This window comes from Uloborus diversus, chromosome 2 (assembly GCF_026930045.1).
Source record: "Uloborus diversus isolate 005 chromosome 2, Udiv.v.3.1, whole genome shotgun sequence".
Taxonomy (NCBI): domain Eukaryota; kingdom Metazoa; phylum Arthropoda; class Arachnida; order Araneae; family Uloboridae; genus Uloborus; species Uloborus diversus.
Genome location: NC_072732.1, coordinates 87,110,885 through 87,126,167, shown reverse-complemented (window position 1 = coordinate 87,126,167; position 15,283 = coordinate 87,110,885). Strand labels below are relative to the sequence as shown.

The 15,283-nt window shown below is 32.1% G+C and overlaps 1 protein-coding gene across 1 annotated transcript in view; it reads left to right on the top strand.

Annotated features, from left to right (window-relative positions):
* LOC129217155 (electron transfer flavoprotein subunit alpha, mitochondrial-like) overlaps positions 1-15,283 on the top strand; it is a 28,939-nt gene that overhangs the window by 3,435 nt on the left and 10,221 nt on the right. Inside the window, exons 2-7 of the mRNA XM_054851416.1 lie at positions 5,222-5,377; positions 5,587-5,668; positions 7,050-7,132; positions 8,228-8,327; positions 9,873-9,983; positions 12,271-12,375. Coding sequence (XP_054707391.1) covers positions 5,222-5,377; positions 5,587-5,668; positions 7,050-7,132; positions 8,228-8,327; positions 9,873-9,983; positions 12,271-12,375 — 637 coding nt within the window. The remainder of the gene's footprint in view (positions 1-5,221; positions 5,378-5,586; positions 5,669-7,049; positions 7,133-8,227; positions 8,328-9,872; positions 9,984-12,270; positions 12,376-15,283) is intronic.

Below are 15,283 nucleotides of genomic sequence, written 5' to 3'. Positions count from 1 at the left end.
AGACTCCCCCCCCCCCCCCCCCCCCCCCCCGCCCCCGTTCTCGCTTTGAAACTGTATTTTTTGATGAACTCACAATCACCCCTGATATACAAAAAAACATAAAACCAGACCAAAAAACATCGCGAATATTTGCTTCAAAAATACCAGAAACTAGGAAGTTTTTGTACAAAGAAAAATTACTAGAAGGTATTTAAAATGCTTAAATTAACAAATTACTATCGCAGCTGACCAAAGAAATATGGACCAATAGAAATAAAAACTGTTTTTCAACAAAAACTTTTCTCATACGCTACTAAATAAGAGCAAAGCGATTCAATATGCGATGTTTAAAGCGGAAAACATCCCCAAAATGTAACTATTTCAGCCAAAAAAAAAAAAAAAACGCTTAGTTATTCAAATTTTGATGTATGAAAAGTAAAAATGTCTCGACAGAACATCCCAAACATAACCAATACAAAAATACCATACTACATTAATTTGCTATCCAGAAATGCTTTTAAAATACCTACCAAAAATATCTACTATATTTTACACAAAATAACAATTCATAATTTTATAAAACGCTAGGGTCAACTTATTTTCAGAAATTCTGTATCTAAAGGAGGCACATTTATAGAATGCCTGAATGCCTTGACATCGATAAGAATTATTTTTTAGAGTAAAATAACGGTACTATTTTTGTAAAATAATTTTACATGCAGTAAAAATGAAGTTAAAAACTATAAGAAACCCTCAAGATTTCCTAAAAACATAAGGAATTTCGGAAGTGAGAGTTTTTTATTTTTCTTGAATTCTAAAAAGAGGAACTTACCTTTTTATTGTATAAATCCTCACACTCAGTCTCAAACACAACAACATATTATGATGGCGTCTTACAGAGACAGACCCCAAGTTGGATTTTACTTTTAATTAACGGTCAAGTTTGAAGAAACTGACATTCCTAATATTTATTCATCAAAACACAACTACTGAATTCCAATCAACACAAAATACGCTTTCCTATAAGGTATATTGCACGAAAAAACAAGAATCTATCCAACCTGAAAGTGCTGCAGTAAACAAGTTCGAACAGTTCTAAGATTGCCTTCGGGTTGCCAAACACAGGTTAGTTTCGCCAGGGATGTCATGCTTAAAAAATTATTGTTTCATTGGCGAGAAAAATAATTCAATTTTGTGCAAAAAATTGGATGTCGCCAAATGGGCGGGGGGGGGGGGGGGGGGGTATATCACATCTGTACCTATCTCTCTTTCTTATTTATATCAATCAATATGTAGCTGTCTGCCTTAGTCAGGTGCAAAATTTTATGAGAACCTGGTTCATGAACCATTTCTTCTTATGTCAGGCACTCACTCCTCTCCCTCTTACACATCAGGGAAAATTAAAATGAAAGTCCTGGTCTACTATCTAATAAACATATAGATTAGAAAGAAATAAGCAACTTACTGTTTTTAATTACTCATGTAAGTTTTTAAGAGGTTATGATTACAATCAGCATTCATTTGATTTATAAAATGCAACATGATTTAGCTTAACTCCTAGATGGAAAAATTGAATGTTTCCTGGAATGGTAAATAACACAAATTTGAATAAAGTAAGATTTAAATTTATTTTTGTGTACCTATTTATAAGCTTAATTAAAATGGAAGGGGTTTGTGACATAATCTGGTATCAGCAGAGAATGAAAAGGTGAATCGCAGAGCTGAAGCAAATGTGGGGGATCATGATACTTCGTACATGTAAATTAAGAGAACCAGTTGTCCTCTAATACTTTTTCAGACTTTACTTCAACTCTTTTGGGTCAAGTTTTGCTTGTATTTCAATCATTTCATAAGGGTCGTTGCTAGGTCAAAAAACTGGGGGGGGGGGGTACGGATTTGGCGGCCCCTTAATTGTTTCTAACTTTCTAACTCATGTTCCAATATGCCGAGAGAGAGAGAGATTTAGCTTCTGGTTTAGCCGGGAAAGTCATATTACTAGACCTTAGTACTAGCAATATAAATTTGACTGTACAGATAATATTCACCCAGAAATATGGGGTGTCAGAGGGCTATCTTCTGGCATTTTTTCGAAATCGAAGATATAAAAACCCAGTTTTAGACTATATTTTAACTTGGGGAGGAAAAGGAGATTATGTCTAGGATAGCCTCTCTCGAGAATTTTTACCCAAATTTAGCTCCCAAAACACAATTGTACGTTTATATTTAATTATGTTCAAGAAAGGGGGTCCGGAGGCTGTCCTCCAGGAATTTTTCAAGATTGTTATTTGAAAAACACTGTCTTAGACAATCTATGGTAATGTTAAGGAAGGAAGAGACTTGGGGTCATCCCCGATTATATTTTTCAAATTTCCAACTCCAAGCACACAATTGTGAATTATTTCTGATTGTGACAGGTGAAGGGGGGTACGGGGGCTCTCCCCCGGGCAAAATTTGAAAATAGTTGTTTGAAAAAAGGCAGTTTTAGAAGATTTATGGTGATATTAAGGCGAAGAGAGATGCGGCCCTCCCCCCCAGAAATGTTTTGAAATTGAAACCTTAAAAACGTATTATAAATATTTTTTGTTAAAATTGAGTGCTTCGCCAGTTTCTTGAAATTAAAGCTCCGAAAATGTAATTTAAACCAACCTTCCATGGGAAGAGGGGTGGAGTTTTTAAGAGGCTCGCGCACGGAAACGTTTCGTAATTGAAGCACTGAAAGTGAGCATTAAGACATTTTTCAATGATATTGGCGAGAGAGAAAGGGGCATTTGCTTCAAAAAATTTTTATATGTAGAAAACAGTTTTAGAAGATATTTTTTAAGGTTTATGGGTGGAGAGATTCGTAGTCCTCCCCTGGCAAATTTTCAAAATTGAAATTCAATTAACGCAGTGCTTTTCAATACTGTTAGAGAGGTAGGGCGTTTGGGAGATTTTCCTCGAAAATTTTTCTGAATTGAAGCCTTAACTATGAAATTTTTAAGGATTTTTGGTAATATTAGGAGGAGGACCTCAGGGAGACTCATGGTTTTTTTTTTAAATTTTAGTCCGATAGACGGAATTTATTCGACCATAAAGGATTAATTGAAAGGACATTTTTGGGGGTTACGTTGGGAGCACACTTATGGTTTTTAGAAAATGCAGTCCTAAATACTCATGTGTAGGGCATTTTTAATGACATTAGGGCAAGAGATTGGGTTTATGAACGTTTTTCCGGAATTTTTTCAAAATCTTAAGTTTTAAAAACTCACTTAAAAACCAGCTTTGGGGATGTAAAACAAGGAGTTAGGAGTTCCCCACTTTTCCCTTAGCTTGGCTATGTCCCTATCTTCATTTTAAATTTTAATTGTTGATAAACATACTGTGGTAATACTGTTATCCAATTTTCCTTTGTCGAACACGATTATTTGCTTGGAATTTCCATAGTAAAATTTTCAATTTCCAGCCTAATATTTTTGTTTTCTTGAAATACAAGCATCTGTGGCCCCAGAAAAAGAACTTTTAACACTTTGAACGGATGTGATAATTTTCTGTGATACCTTAGATCCTATTTATTTCATTTCATTTTATTTTAAATGTGCCTCCTGCATCTCTTGATCAAGCTTTAATTTACTCACGATTTTTATGTTCAAACATTTAGAACTTCTGGTGTGGGTATTGATTACAATACTGTCAGCCCCGCTTAATTGAATGTCATCGTTCCAAGAAATAATATTCAATAAAGCGGGGTATTCGATTAAGCAGGGAAATTTTATTTACCTTTCTAAATAGACAACATTTGTCTTAATACGTAATTAGTAATAATAAATCGATAGCTATATAAAGGAAATAGTTAATAGCTAGAAAGCTTTTTAAATAAACTAAATTTAACAACAAAATAGTTCAATAATTAGTACAATACATTACAAGTATGTATGAAAATTATAAAAAGTAACCTACAATATGAGCTTTGCTGTGGCACCTTTTTCAGTACATTATTTTTTGAAAAATTCCATAATAGGGAATTGCTCGCTCAAGGTCCTTTTGGGAAAAGTTTTCTAACTACTCCCTTTTTCCTCTCCTCGTCTACCGTATCTTACATTTAATATTTATCAATTTCTCATCGTCTAAAGTGTGTATATTTATTTGCCTTATTTAAATTAATTATGAACTGCACTTTTCTTTTTTTTTTAATGACAAAGGCAAAAGAAATTTAAAAGAATGGTGGAAACGTTTTGATCGAATATGAATATTGTTTTTTCGCCTTCAACGACCAATTTGTTATTACTGAATTTCTTTCAAATTTATCCAAAAAATTTCTCAACAAAAATATTTGCTAAAGCTGATTATATTATTCGATTTTCCGGGGAAATAATTTGATTAAGTGGGGATCCATTGCGTCTATGGGGAAATATTTGGTTCCAGGAGATTTTATTCGTGTAAGTAGGGTATTCGTATATCCGTTACCCAATTAAGCGGGGCTGACAGTACTTTAAATTTCTCTTTTTATTAAACTGTTTCTTTTCTCGCTCTCTCTCTATTTCAAATATATTTTGCCAACCCATACGTTTTTCTCCACTTAGCATTTATTTTCAGGACAACATTTTTCATCAAAAACATTACATATGGGAATGTTTTGGTGGCCCCTATGAAGCCATCCTATTTATTTATCTATTTTCATTAAACTGAAGAATCATGAAGCACCATGTATGTATAACCAGGGCCGCCGAGAGACAAGGTGTGCACTATGTTAGTTTTTTCACCCCTCCTCCCTCCCATTATGCTAATTTTACTCTATGCACAGTACTTTAATTTGAGCCGAGCCTATAGTTTCCGATTAGGCAGTCATACCCACTCTGTGGCCTACTGAATAGTGTACTGAATACTCTTTTTTTGCGTTAAAAAAGGTTTGGAGCTTACATTTCTACAGCCCTTACTTAGATAATCCTAATAAAAGAGAATCATGGCTGTTCTAAAATTGTGTTTTAAGATTACAATTCCTATTCAAATTTTACAGGAAAGATACTTTTTGTCACGATTATTTCAGTTCATTTATAATTACTATTTTATTTTTTCAAACAACCAAGAGTTTGCCTTTTTCTTTGATTGTTGCATTGCTAAAATGAAATTGGCGGCCCCACTTCTGAAAAACTGGGAGGGTGAAGCACTCCCTCCCCTTGGCGTTGGCCCTGCGTTTCATGCACTCATATATTTTAAATAACCATGCCAGACTTTTTCATTAAATATGTCCGCTTTTATTTTTCAGTGTAGTTTATCTGTGATACGAAGACTGAAAAGTACCCTGGTAATTGCTGAGCATAGTGATGGAAAAGTTGTGCCAATAACTTTAAACGCAATTACTGCTGCTAAACAATTAGGTAATGAAGTTACGCTTCTAGTAGCTGGAACTAAAACTGCACCGGTAAGTTTTTGCAGACTTGCATTAATACATTTTCTGGAGTTTAATTAACACCAAACCTTACTGTTAAAGTTATACTTTAAATGTTTTTGATCTCCATATTATTTGCTATAACATTGTAATAAGAAATGACGAAATTATTTACCTTCAATATTAAGTTGCTTATTTATGTAATGAAGAATTGAATCTTGAAAATTTTGAACTATTTTTAGATTGTGTCTGAACTTGCAAAGGCTGATGGAGTTACTAAGATACTGTCTGCTGAAAATGAAGCATTTAAAGGATTATTACCTGGTACTTTCTTTTTAAAGATTTGTATTTATTTTGAAGAACTATACTGAATACATTTCATATGTGTTGAAGATAGGTTTTATTTCTTATCTATTATTATTTCTAATTGCAGTACAGATATCATAAAAATGCTCTTTGGCTATACAGTGGACCCTCGTTTCATAAAGGTTTATTTTACGCAGATTTGATCATACTCAATGTAAGATTTGATACCAATATTCTATTTGACGAGTTTTGATTTTACACAGATGAGGCACTGCAAGTATACAAAATTTTCCATTCTTTCAAATTCCAAACTTCTAAGATTACAGATGAAACATAATTTTAACTGCATTTTAATATTAATAAACTGCATTTTAAAGTGCTAATAAGCGAGCTTTGGCCACTGGGTACATTTTTTTTTTTTTTTTTTGTGATTGGTTCCAGAGCTCTTTCCAGGAGAAAGTCATTGAACTCGCACAATTTAGAGCTCACTGAAAGAAGAGCTCTTGGAAGTGATAAAGGAGAACAAAACTAACAAAGATACTGACATTGATGATTCACAATCTAAGCTTTCTCACTGAAAATTTTGAATCATTCCTTGACAATGACAAGTGATCTTTCCGATTTGTTAGGGAAGGAAGATTCGGTCATGGAAATGGTGAGAGTGATCATGGAAGCATCGACAAAGAACTACACCGAAAAATAATTGATAACTGCCAAAAGAATGTCATAACCAGCTCTTTTTTAAAAAAAAATATAAATTAATTCACGTTTTCTTTATCCATGTTGTACATATGTTTCGAAATAAGTACATGTTAAAGTTATTTTGTATTATGTCACTAGAATGGAGTTTTTTTTTCTATGGAACCTAACCCCTATTTTAACAAGAACAGTAACTCTTAATTTATGCAACATTTACGTGTAACATTACCCCTGCCTAAAACAAGGGTCTACTGTATTTAAAATTGCATCTATTTGCAATGTTTTTACTTTCTTCTATATGTAACAGATAGAATTGGATTCCTAAAAAGTTTTGAAGTTAGACGAGTTTTTGGTTTTTTAAGAAATAATAATAATTGTAAATAAAAAAAAAGCTGAAGAATTTTTCTCTGAAAGAAAAAATTGAAATTTTGGCTTTTGTTTATAATTTCCAGGATCTTCAAAGGACTTAGCTAAAAAGTTACACTATCAAGTTTGGTGAGAATCTATAAAAATCACATAGGAATTGAGAAATGTGCCACTGAATGTGGAGCATTTTCCAAAAAGGCAGAAACAGTGAATATGACATCTGTTGCCGTACTGCTTTGCTTTAGATTTCAAATTTTGATGTATTCTTTATTGTTCTTAAGTTGTTTAGATTTTTAAATTAAAAAAATAATGATCCCATTGAAATTCATTTTAGAGGCATTGACTCCGTTAATACTAGAAACACAGAAACAGTTCAACTTTACTCACATTCTTGCTGGTGCATCAGCATTTGGAAAGGTAATTTATTTTATAATATTATTTTTTCTTATTTGTTCAAAAAATATTTATAGTGATCTTTATTGACAGCAGACAAAATTCTTTTTCACATGTTGATTTTTGGAGCAGAAACATTTTTGTGAGGAAGATTTAAAAAGTTAATTATTGTGGTGAAAAATAAAATAGACGCAAGGGCAAAAGATCTGCCAAAATGCAGCAAATTCATTGCTATATAAGGCTATTCAAACCCCAAACATTCTTTCTTTTCCTTTTTTTTTAAAAAAAAATCCGAACTGCACAAAGAATTATGTTTTCAGTAAGAAAAAAAAAAAAAAAATTCTGACAATATATTTTTGACAATGAATGTGAGATAAAATGTGTTCAATATTTTTTGAAGTATTGTAGATGGAAATCAGTTCTTACATATTAATTAAATATATTTTTTTTTTTTTCGCTATTGAGTTTGTTCTTTTCTGTTGCCAAAAGTTTTAAAATATATTATCAGTTTCATCTACAAATATGTCAAATTAATTTTAAAGTGTAGGCTCTTCTTTTGCATGATTTAGTCTGGTTTTCAAATTAGAAGTCCATGACCGATGTCGAAATATCTTATTTAACAGCAAAACAAGATAAAAACTTTTTACATGAATTTTAAAATAAGACTGAAATTCCCCCCAGTGCCAAAGAAGTTTTTGATTTTTTTAAAAAAAATAATCACTACACCTTTGTTTTTAATCTGTTTGCTGATGTGAGAACATTGCATTCTTGTAGAGGCTTGAACATTTACTGGCTTTTTTGTTCTTGTGCCATTGATGCAGTCAAAAAAAAAAAAAAAAAAAAAAAGCTTAGTAGGTAGTTATATCAGTTATTATAATAAATTATTGAAATTATTGTTATCCTTGACTTTGACAAGTTATAAAATTTAAGCATGACGTCAAATGTTCCTTCAAATGAAATTTGGAAACATTTTGAAGGGATAAAACTTTTATTTTTGACTATCCTTGCTTCTGCAGTTACAGGGATTATACTGTAGTTTGCACTGAACTTAAATATTAATTTATACATGTTTGCTAAACTCTAACTAAATGTATTAAGCTGTATTTATGCTTATTTTAGAATTTAATCCCAAGAGTTGCTGCAAAATTAGATGTATCACCAATCTCTGAAATTACTAGCATTAAAGATACAGAGACTTTTGTCCGAACCATTTATGCAGGTATGTTTATGTTTATTTGAAATGGTTGTAGAGATACATATGACACTTCAATGAGGGAAATTTGCTGATGAAACTGTGGGATCAAATCTTAAGCATTCCTTATAGTCTAATGGCAGTTATGCCTCATAAAGTATTTTGCTTGAAATAATTTTATACAACTTGTGATGTCATCAATGCAATATGTTGATTGCACAGTACAATTGATGAAAGTTTTTGATTATAACTTATTATTGAGGCATATTATGACAAATTTTGCTGAATTTACTCAATTTTCTGTTACTATTGTTATTCCAATTAAAATAACGATATTTTGTGTGCAATGATTTTTTTTCTCGCTTTTTTTAAGTGAAAAAAACAGACAACCCTGGTGATAAATGATTAAAAAAAAAATGCTTTTCTTCATTTTGTTGAAAATAAAGCTGTAAAAATAGAAAGGTTAACAAATTTAATGTGCATTCACCAAATTGCTAATTATATTTATAAATTCTGAGTTAATGCTCTTTGAATTTTTGCTCTTTTTTCTCTTTCATGAAACAATAAAGAAAAGAACCCATCAAATGCCATAGCCATTTAGGAACATATTCTTTTTTATAAAAAAAAATTGTTGTTGAAATGTTTACGTTAATGAATTTTTGCAATCTAGATTTTTGCAAAATATTTTAAGTTTTTGGTGCTACTTAGCTACTATTTGTATTAAATGTTGTTTGCATTTTAAATAAATGTTGATAAAATTTTGCTTTTTAATTTCTTCTAGCCTTATTATATTCATTCTTTAAAAAGGAGTGCGCTAATTTTCATGCAATCAGAAATATTGCGAATGCAGCATCTCTCTTTCTTTTCTGTATCCCATCAATCCTGTGTTACTACCCAAGAGCCACTTGCAGCTCTTCCTACGATTTTTTTTTTTTAATTTTATTATGAGAATTATTTTAAGTTGACATTTTTTTTTTTTTTTTTGAGCGTACATTTTTCATTTTTTAATTATTTTGGCAACAGGGGAAAAACAAACCTTTTTTTTCTTCTTGGTAGCGATTACAGATTTTTTTAAAAGGAAAACTATATTGGCTGCTTTGTTTAAAATTTGTTACTAATTTATTTGTTCTTTTATTTTTTACGCATCTATTTTTTTAGATGGATAATGTATATTTTATTTCCAAGAATCAGCTTAAAATGTTTAAAAGTTCTGTTTGAAATAATTTGCGATTTTAGCTAATTTTGAGAATATTTATCAGATACTAAAAAGTCAATATTGGTATACGGCGAGAGAAAGAAGACTTGTTTAGTTCGGGATGGATCTTCTTGTTTTAAATAACATTTTATGAAAAGCTTTAGCAATGACATCCAGTTTTGATTTTTATGTTTTAGTGTTCTTTTGTTTTTTTTTTGAGGAAAATGCAATCATAGGCCAAACTATTTGTTACTTGTTATGAGACATGTGCCTTTGTGTGCAATTTAATATTTTTTCCTAATTTTTAGCATATTTATTTGACTTTTTGCTTGTCAATCAGATTTCATTTAGCTTTATTAGTTATATTTTGCTCTTAGGTAATGCTATTCAGACATTGAAATCTAAAGATCCTGTGAAATTAATTACAGTAAGAGGCACAAATTTTGCTGCTTGTAATATAACTGGAGGAAATGCTTCTGAGGAGAAAGGTATTTCTAATTTTTCTCAGTTCTTGCTAACTCTTTATATTTCATATTTATTATTAACATCCTATTGCTATAAATATTTTTTCCAATTTGTATTCTAATGTTTCAAACATAGTAAAATAAAATACAAAACATCTGTAGAGATAACTCAAAACTATCTGCAGGTATGAATAACAATATACAAAGGATAGATAAATTTTTCAGTATGATGGCTTTGGCTTTCAATCATGTATCAATAAAAGTAATAGGTTTAGTTTTTCACTAATTTATCTGCAAATTTTGAAGATTACCTAAGTTTATAATAATTATTGGATTATGCACATATCTTTAGCAGTGACTGTATCCATTCATAGTGAAAGTTCAAGTCAAGTTGAGATCCTAGGCGGTGAAACCTTTGGGGCCCCCTCAAACCAGTGTTGAATCCAGGATCCTGTCCTGGAGGAGGGAGGGGGAGGGTAATAAAAACTACATCCTCTTGTTGTCTCAAATTTGCATTGAAATGAAATAAGCTTTTTTCTTTTCTGAAACACCAGTTGTTCTGAGATTTGAAAAACACTGGAGGGAGGGGATTTTTCAAAATTGAAGTCCCACAAAAGAATGATTTTGGCTTTAAGAAGGTTTTAGATGTTTTGCGGACTAGTACAACTTTCTTACTTCAAATTGATTTTCTCCAGGAGAAGAAATGTAAACTTAAAATTGATATTTTTTCTTCTTGTGGTTTATAAAGCTCATGTTTGCTAAAAACTGGAGCATCAAGCGTGCACAATAAATAAAAGCATTGGAGGAAAATTTTATCAATTCATTTTAAGTAAGTGGCATGTGTACACTGTACATGTGTCATTTGAGACAACAAATGTGCAAAAATCTCATTCATTTAGTTTCTTTTTGTAATATCTAACTCAACGCCAACTGCATTCGTGCTTTAGACAACAGTTGATCTTCAAGACTCCATAGCATTACGGGATCATGCACATCTTAGTCAGCTTATAGTTTTGCCTGCCCCTGCACTCAAAGCAGGCACATGCTTAGATACTTTCCTGCTATGATTTCAAAAGCAAAGAGTTGGATATAGGATTAATCACAAGTTTCCTTTTTTTTCTTATGGAGAATTTCACTTTAATACATGCATGTTCTGGATTACAATATATTTTTGGTTTGGAAACAGAATCTGCTCATTAACTAAGGTGAGCAATGAGTTTTTTTTTTTTTTTTTGTTACACATTTTGTATACAATATACATAATTGCATTGAAATCTTCTGACAAATGAGTTATGACCTATTAGTTGATCTTATCTGATTTTAGAGCATCAGAAAAACTCATTTGAAACAATCCACTAAAAATCCTATAAATAAAAACAGACAAGGTTCTAGAATAATCTTGTCTTTATTTACTTATGCTTGATATTCATATCTATTTATCAATTTTTGAACATGTACAAATCATTACTTATTTTTTATTAAAAGGATTTTATAATACTAGAATTCAAAGTATTTGCCATCAAATCTTTTGTATCCTTGGCCAATTTTATTTGCACTGTAAGTGTAGTTGTTCAGAGCTTGTTATAATAGTAAGCTTCATTTTTTCCGAAAGGTTTTTAATGGGTACATATTAATTTTGGATTAACTAGTTAATATGAAAACTTGAGCACTGCAAAACTAATTTTCATTACTTGCTATTAATTTGTTGATATAAGTACCAAATACACAGTTGAGTACATACTGATATGTTACTAGAATGCAGGGGTACAGAAAGAAGATTTGGGGTTAAAGCGCCAATATAAACTCATTTTTAAGCCATACCACGAATCCAGTTCGTTAATGTGTAGATGTAAGACTTTTCTGACAATTTATTAAACTAGTAAATTTTAGCTGTTCTCAGCTCATACTATAAATAAAAATGATTTAACACTAAAGTACAACCTTGTTTATTCAGTTTAACTGGGACTAAAGGCAATCGGGATGATTGAAAATCTGAATAATCCGTGTAATATGAAATAAGTGAAGCAAATCCGTAAATAAGTAGACTTACAGTTCATCATGACAAAAAATGTATTTTGTAGCAAAATTACATAGAAATGTTTAGAAGACATTAAAAAATGCCAAAACAGCTTTCCACAAAATTTCTTGTTTAGGAATTGGTCTACTGTCTGTTGTTCAAACACATGTGTTGTTTGAATAAAATCATCTAACGTTTTATCATTATACATCATGTTTAATTTTATCATTTTTGCTTGATTTTTGAAACACTTGCTATGTATAACTTATTTATATGTATTCTGAATTTTAACAGCTCCTTCCTGTGATATAAAAAATGATGTTTCTTCTTGGGTGAGTCAAGAACTGTCTAAAAGTGAGCGTCCAGAGCTTACTAGTGCTAAACGTGTAGTCTCTGGTGGTAAATATACTATTATTTCATTTCCACTCATTTTTAGATATAAATTTCAAGATTACTTGGCATCATGTTTATATTAATGTTTATTAACTTTTGTATTTCTTTTTAAAAACTGCAACATTTTGATTAAAATAAAAATACAGTAAACAATTATGTGGCTTTGTTTCATGTTCTAAGTTCTACGTTTTTTGAAATCAATAGTTATTTAAACAAGAAGTTCTGCATATTTAAAGAAGTATCAATATTCATATGGTAATGAACAATTTTTTGTTGAGTGAGTGTAAAAAATAAAAATATCTATCAATTTTTCAAAAGATGATTTTTTTTACAATTTTATATACAAATTTGTTTTTTGCATTTTTTGTGGTGCATAAAATATTATTGGTAAAAAGTAGAATTAATCAAGCTAATTTATTGAGGAAACATTAAAGATTTCATTGGCACTATTTTGCTCATTAAAATTTTTTCAAGCTTTCAAGGATGTGAACATGGGAGGCAGTGAGAGAAGGAAAAGGATGGGAGTAGACTTTTTAAAGTTTTGAGTAAAATGCATGCTAATTTTAAACTCTAAGTAGGCTTTCATTGAAAAATATTTCTAATTTATTATGCTGTATAGTAGCACTTACCTGAGTCACTAGTACCATCTATTGCATACCGTATCTCATGGTGAGCAAGGTTCAAACACTAAGGGGTAAACTCCCAGCTGGGTTGACGCTCAGCGCGGGGACCTTCCCCGGCGCAATAAGCATCAAGCGCGTCCGTAGCATGATACGACTATCGACCGCCGCACCCAGCCGTGCGGGGGGCCCGCTACGCGGACCCCCCGGGCGGTGGAACCTAAGGCCTACGGCTAAGAGGTGGGGTGTGTGCGGAGAAAAGTACCATCTATTGCTATCTCATGGTGAGCAAGGTTCAAACATTAAGGGGTAAACTCCCAGCTGGGTTGACACCCAGCACGGGGACCTTCCCCGGCGCAATAAGCATCAAGCGCGTCCGTAGCATGATACGACTATCGACCGCCGCACCCAGCCGTGCGGGCGGTGGAACCTAAGGCCTACGGCTAAAAGGTGGGGTGTGTGCGGAGAAAAGTACCATCTATTGCACCAAAACAGATTCTACAATTTTTAGTTTTGACACTTATGCCCCTTTGCATTTAGGTGTTTTATTTGTGTAGTCATTGTCATCTTTAAAAAAGGCTAATCAATTTTATCAGGATGATTTAAATGAAAATTTATATTGAAATTTGAGCACTTAGTTTTTCTTGAAGACAATATTCTTTTTGTTGTACAAGAAAATGAAAGGTTCCCATCCTTACATCATGAAAATAGTGTTAAATTTTAGTCCCTATCACTAAGAAATTTTTGGATAATCCGAGTTCTCAGTAATCTGAGCTAACATGAGCCTCTTATACCTCAAATTTTCAAGACTCTACTGTATGTATAATATGTTCCAGATAAAGTAAGAATAACTGGTAAACCTAGCTTTACCTGGTTAAAGCGGGGCTTAGCAACGCCTTGGGACTAAAGCCTGAAGAGCTCCTAATGTTTCCCACTTTAACCGGCTAAAACTGGTTTTAACCAACTCAAGTCAGTTAAAGTTCAAAGTTACAATGTACATTTTTATAAAGCAATATATTATAAGGTAGTACACAAATAAAAGTAAACCGTAAGTGAATACATTAAGTTATCAATAAAAAATTAGATGGTGGCATTTTTTGAACTCTTGACCACCAGAAGTTGATTGTAAATTTGCAAGTTGCCATAAGGATTTGTTCTCATCTGAAACATCCCTAATGTTTACAAATTGTGATGTACATACAGTAAATTGATTTCTTGAAAAGATTTCAGGAATGGTTCCTTTCTTATTACACAATTTATACAATTCGTTCTCATTACATTCAAGAACTGTTAAAATAACCTCGATCTACGTCAGGAATTTTAACTGTTATAACCAACCTTGTGAAGTGGATATTTATTATTGAGCAAAGATATAATTTTTTTATCCTGCTCTGCTAAGTTTGCCTATGCTTTGTTTCTATTATTCCTTATGGTATCTATTTTAGAGCATAAAACACATAACTCATTTCTGTTTTCACACATTTCGCACTTAGCACTAAGTACCATCAGGGGCGTGCGCAAAAATTTTGGGATCCGTCACAAATGACTTTTACAGGCCTTCCTTCATATTGTTTACTCTTATATTCAACCCCTCATTTTAAAAATTTCAGACCCCCTTCTGACTCGGGCCGGGACCAACAGGTAACTCCCTCCCCCCTGTGCACGCCCTGAATACCATTTTGTGTTTACTTTGACTTTCTTTTAGGTTTTGTTGTTGTTCTTTCTGGTTCTTAATTAATTTCTCTAAGTTCTCTTCGTTAAGGACAGTGAAAATTATTTTGTTCAGGAGAACAGATGACTTCAAGCCAACTATCATATCACAGCCGAACATTGCTTCATGTATTGAACGTTTTATGCCATCATGGTAGGTTCTGTTCTTCATTGTCAGAATAATTTTAAGCTCTTCAGACTATTTTTCACAATTTTCGTCCTTCATTCAGGTTATGAGCATATTTTGAACATCCTGGTTTCCTCTTTCCACGCTATCTTGGCTTTGACTGTGACGTGGTTTCCCATGTATTACTTTCAACCCTCTCCACAGAGATCTTAAATTTTCAACCACTTAATTGGAAAACTTCCTTCCATTATCAGATTGCAAAATGGACGGGGATCCATATGCGAAACATGTCCAACAACACTTTAGCAACCGCTTTAGCAGTTTTACTATTCAATGATGTAAGCTGCATAAACTTCGTCAGATGATCTTGGTATCCAAGAATGAATTTATAATTGCCATCAGGAATAGTCTGCAACTCTACTTGATAAAATCGGTTCGATCACAACACCCTTTTTAC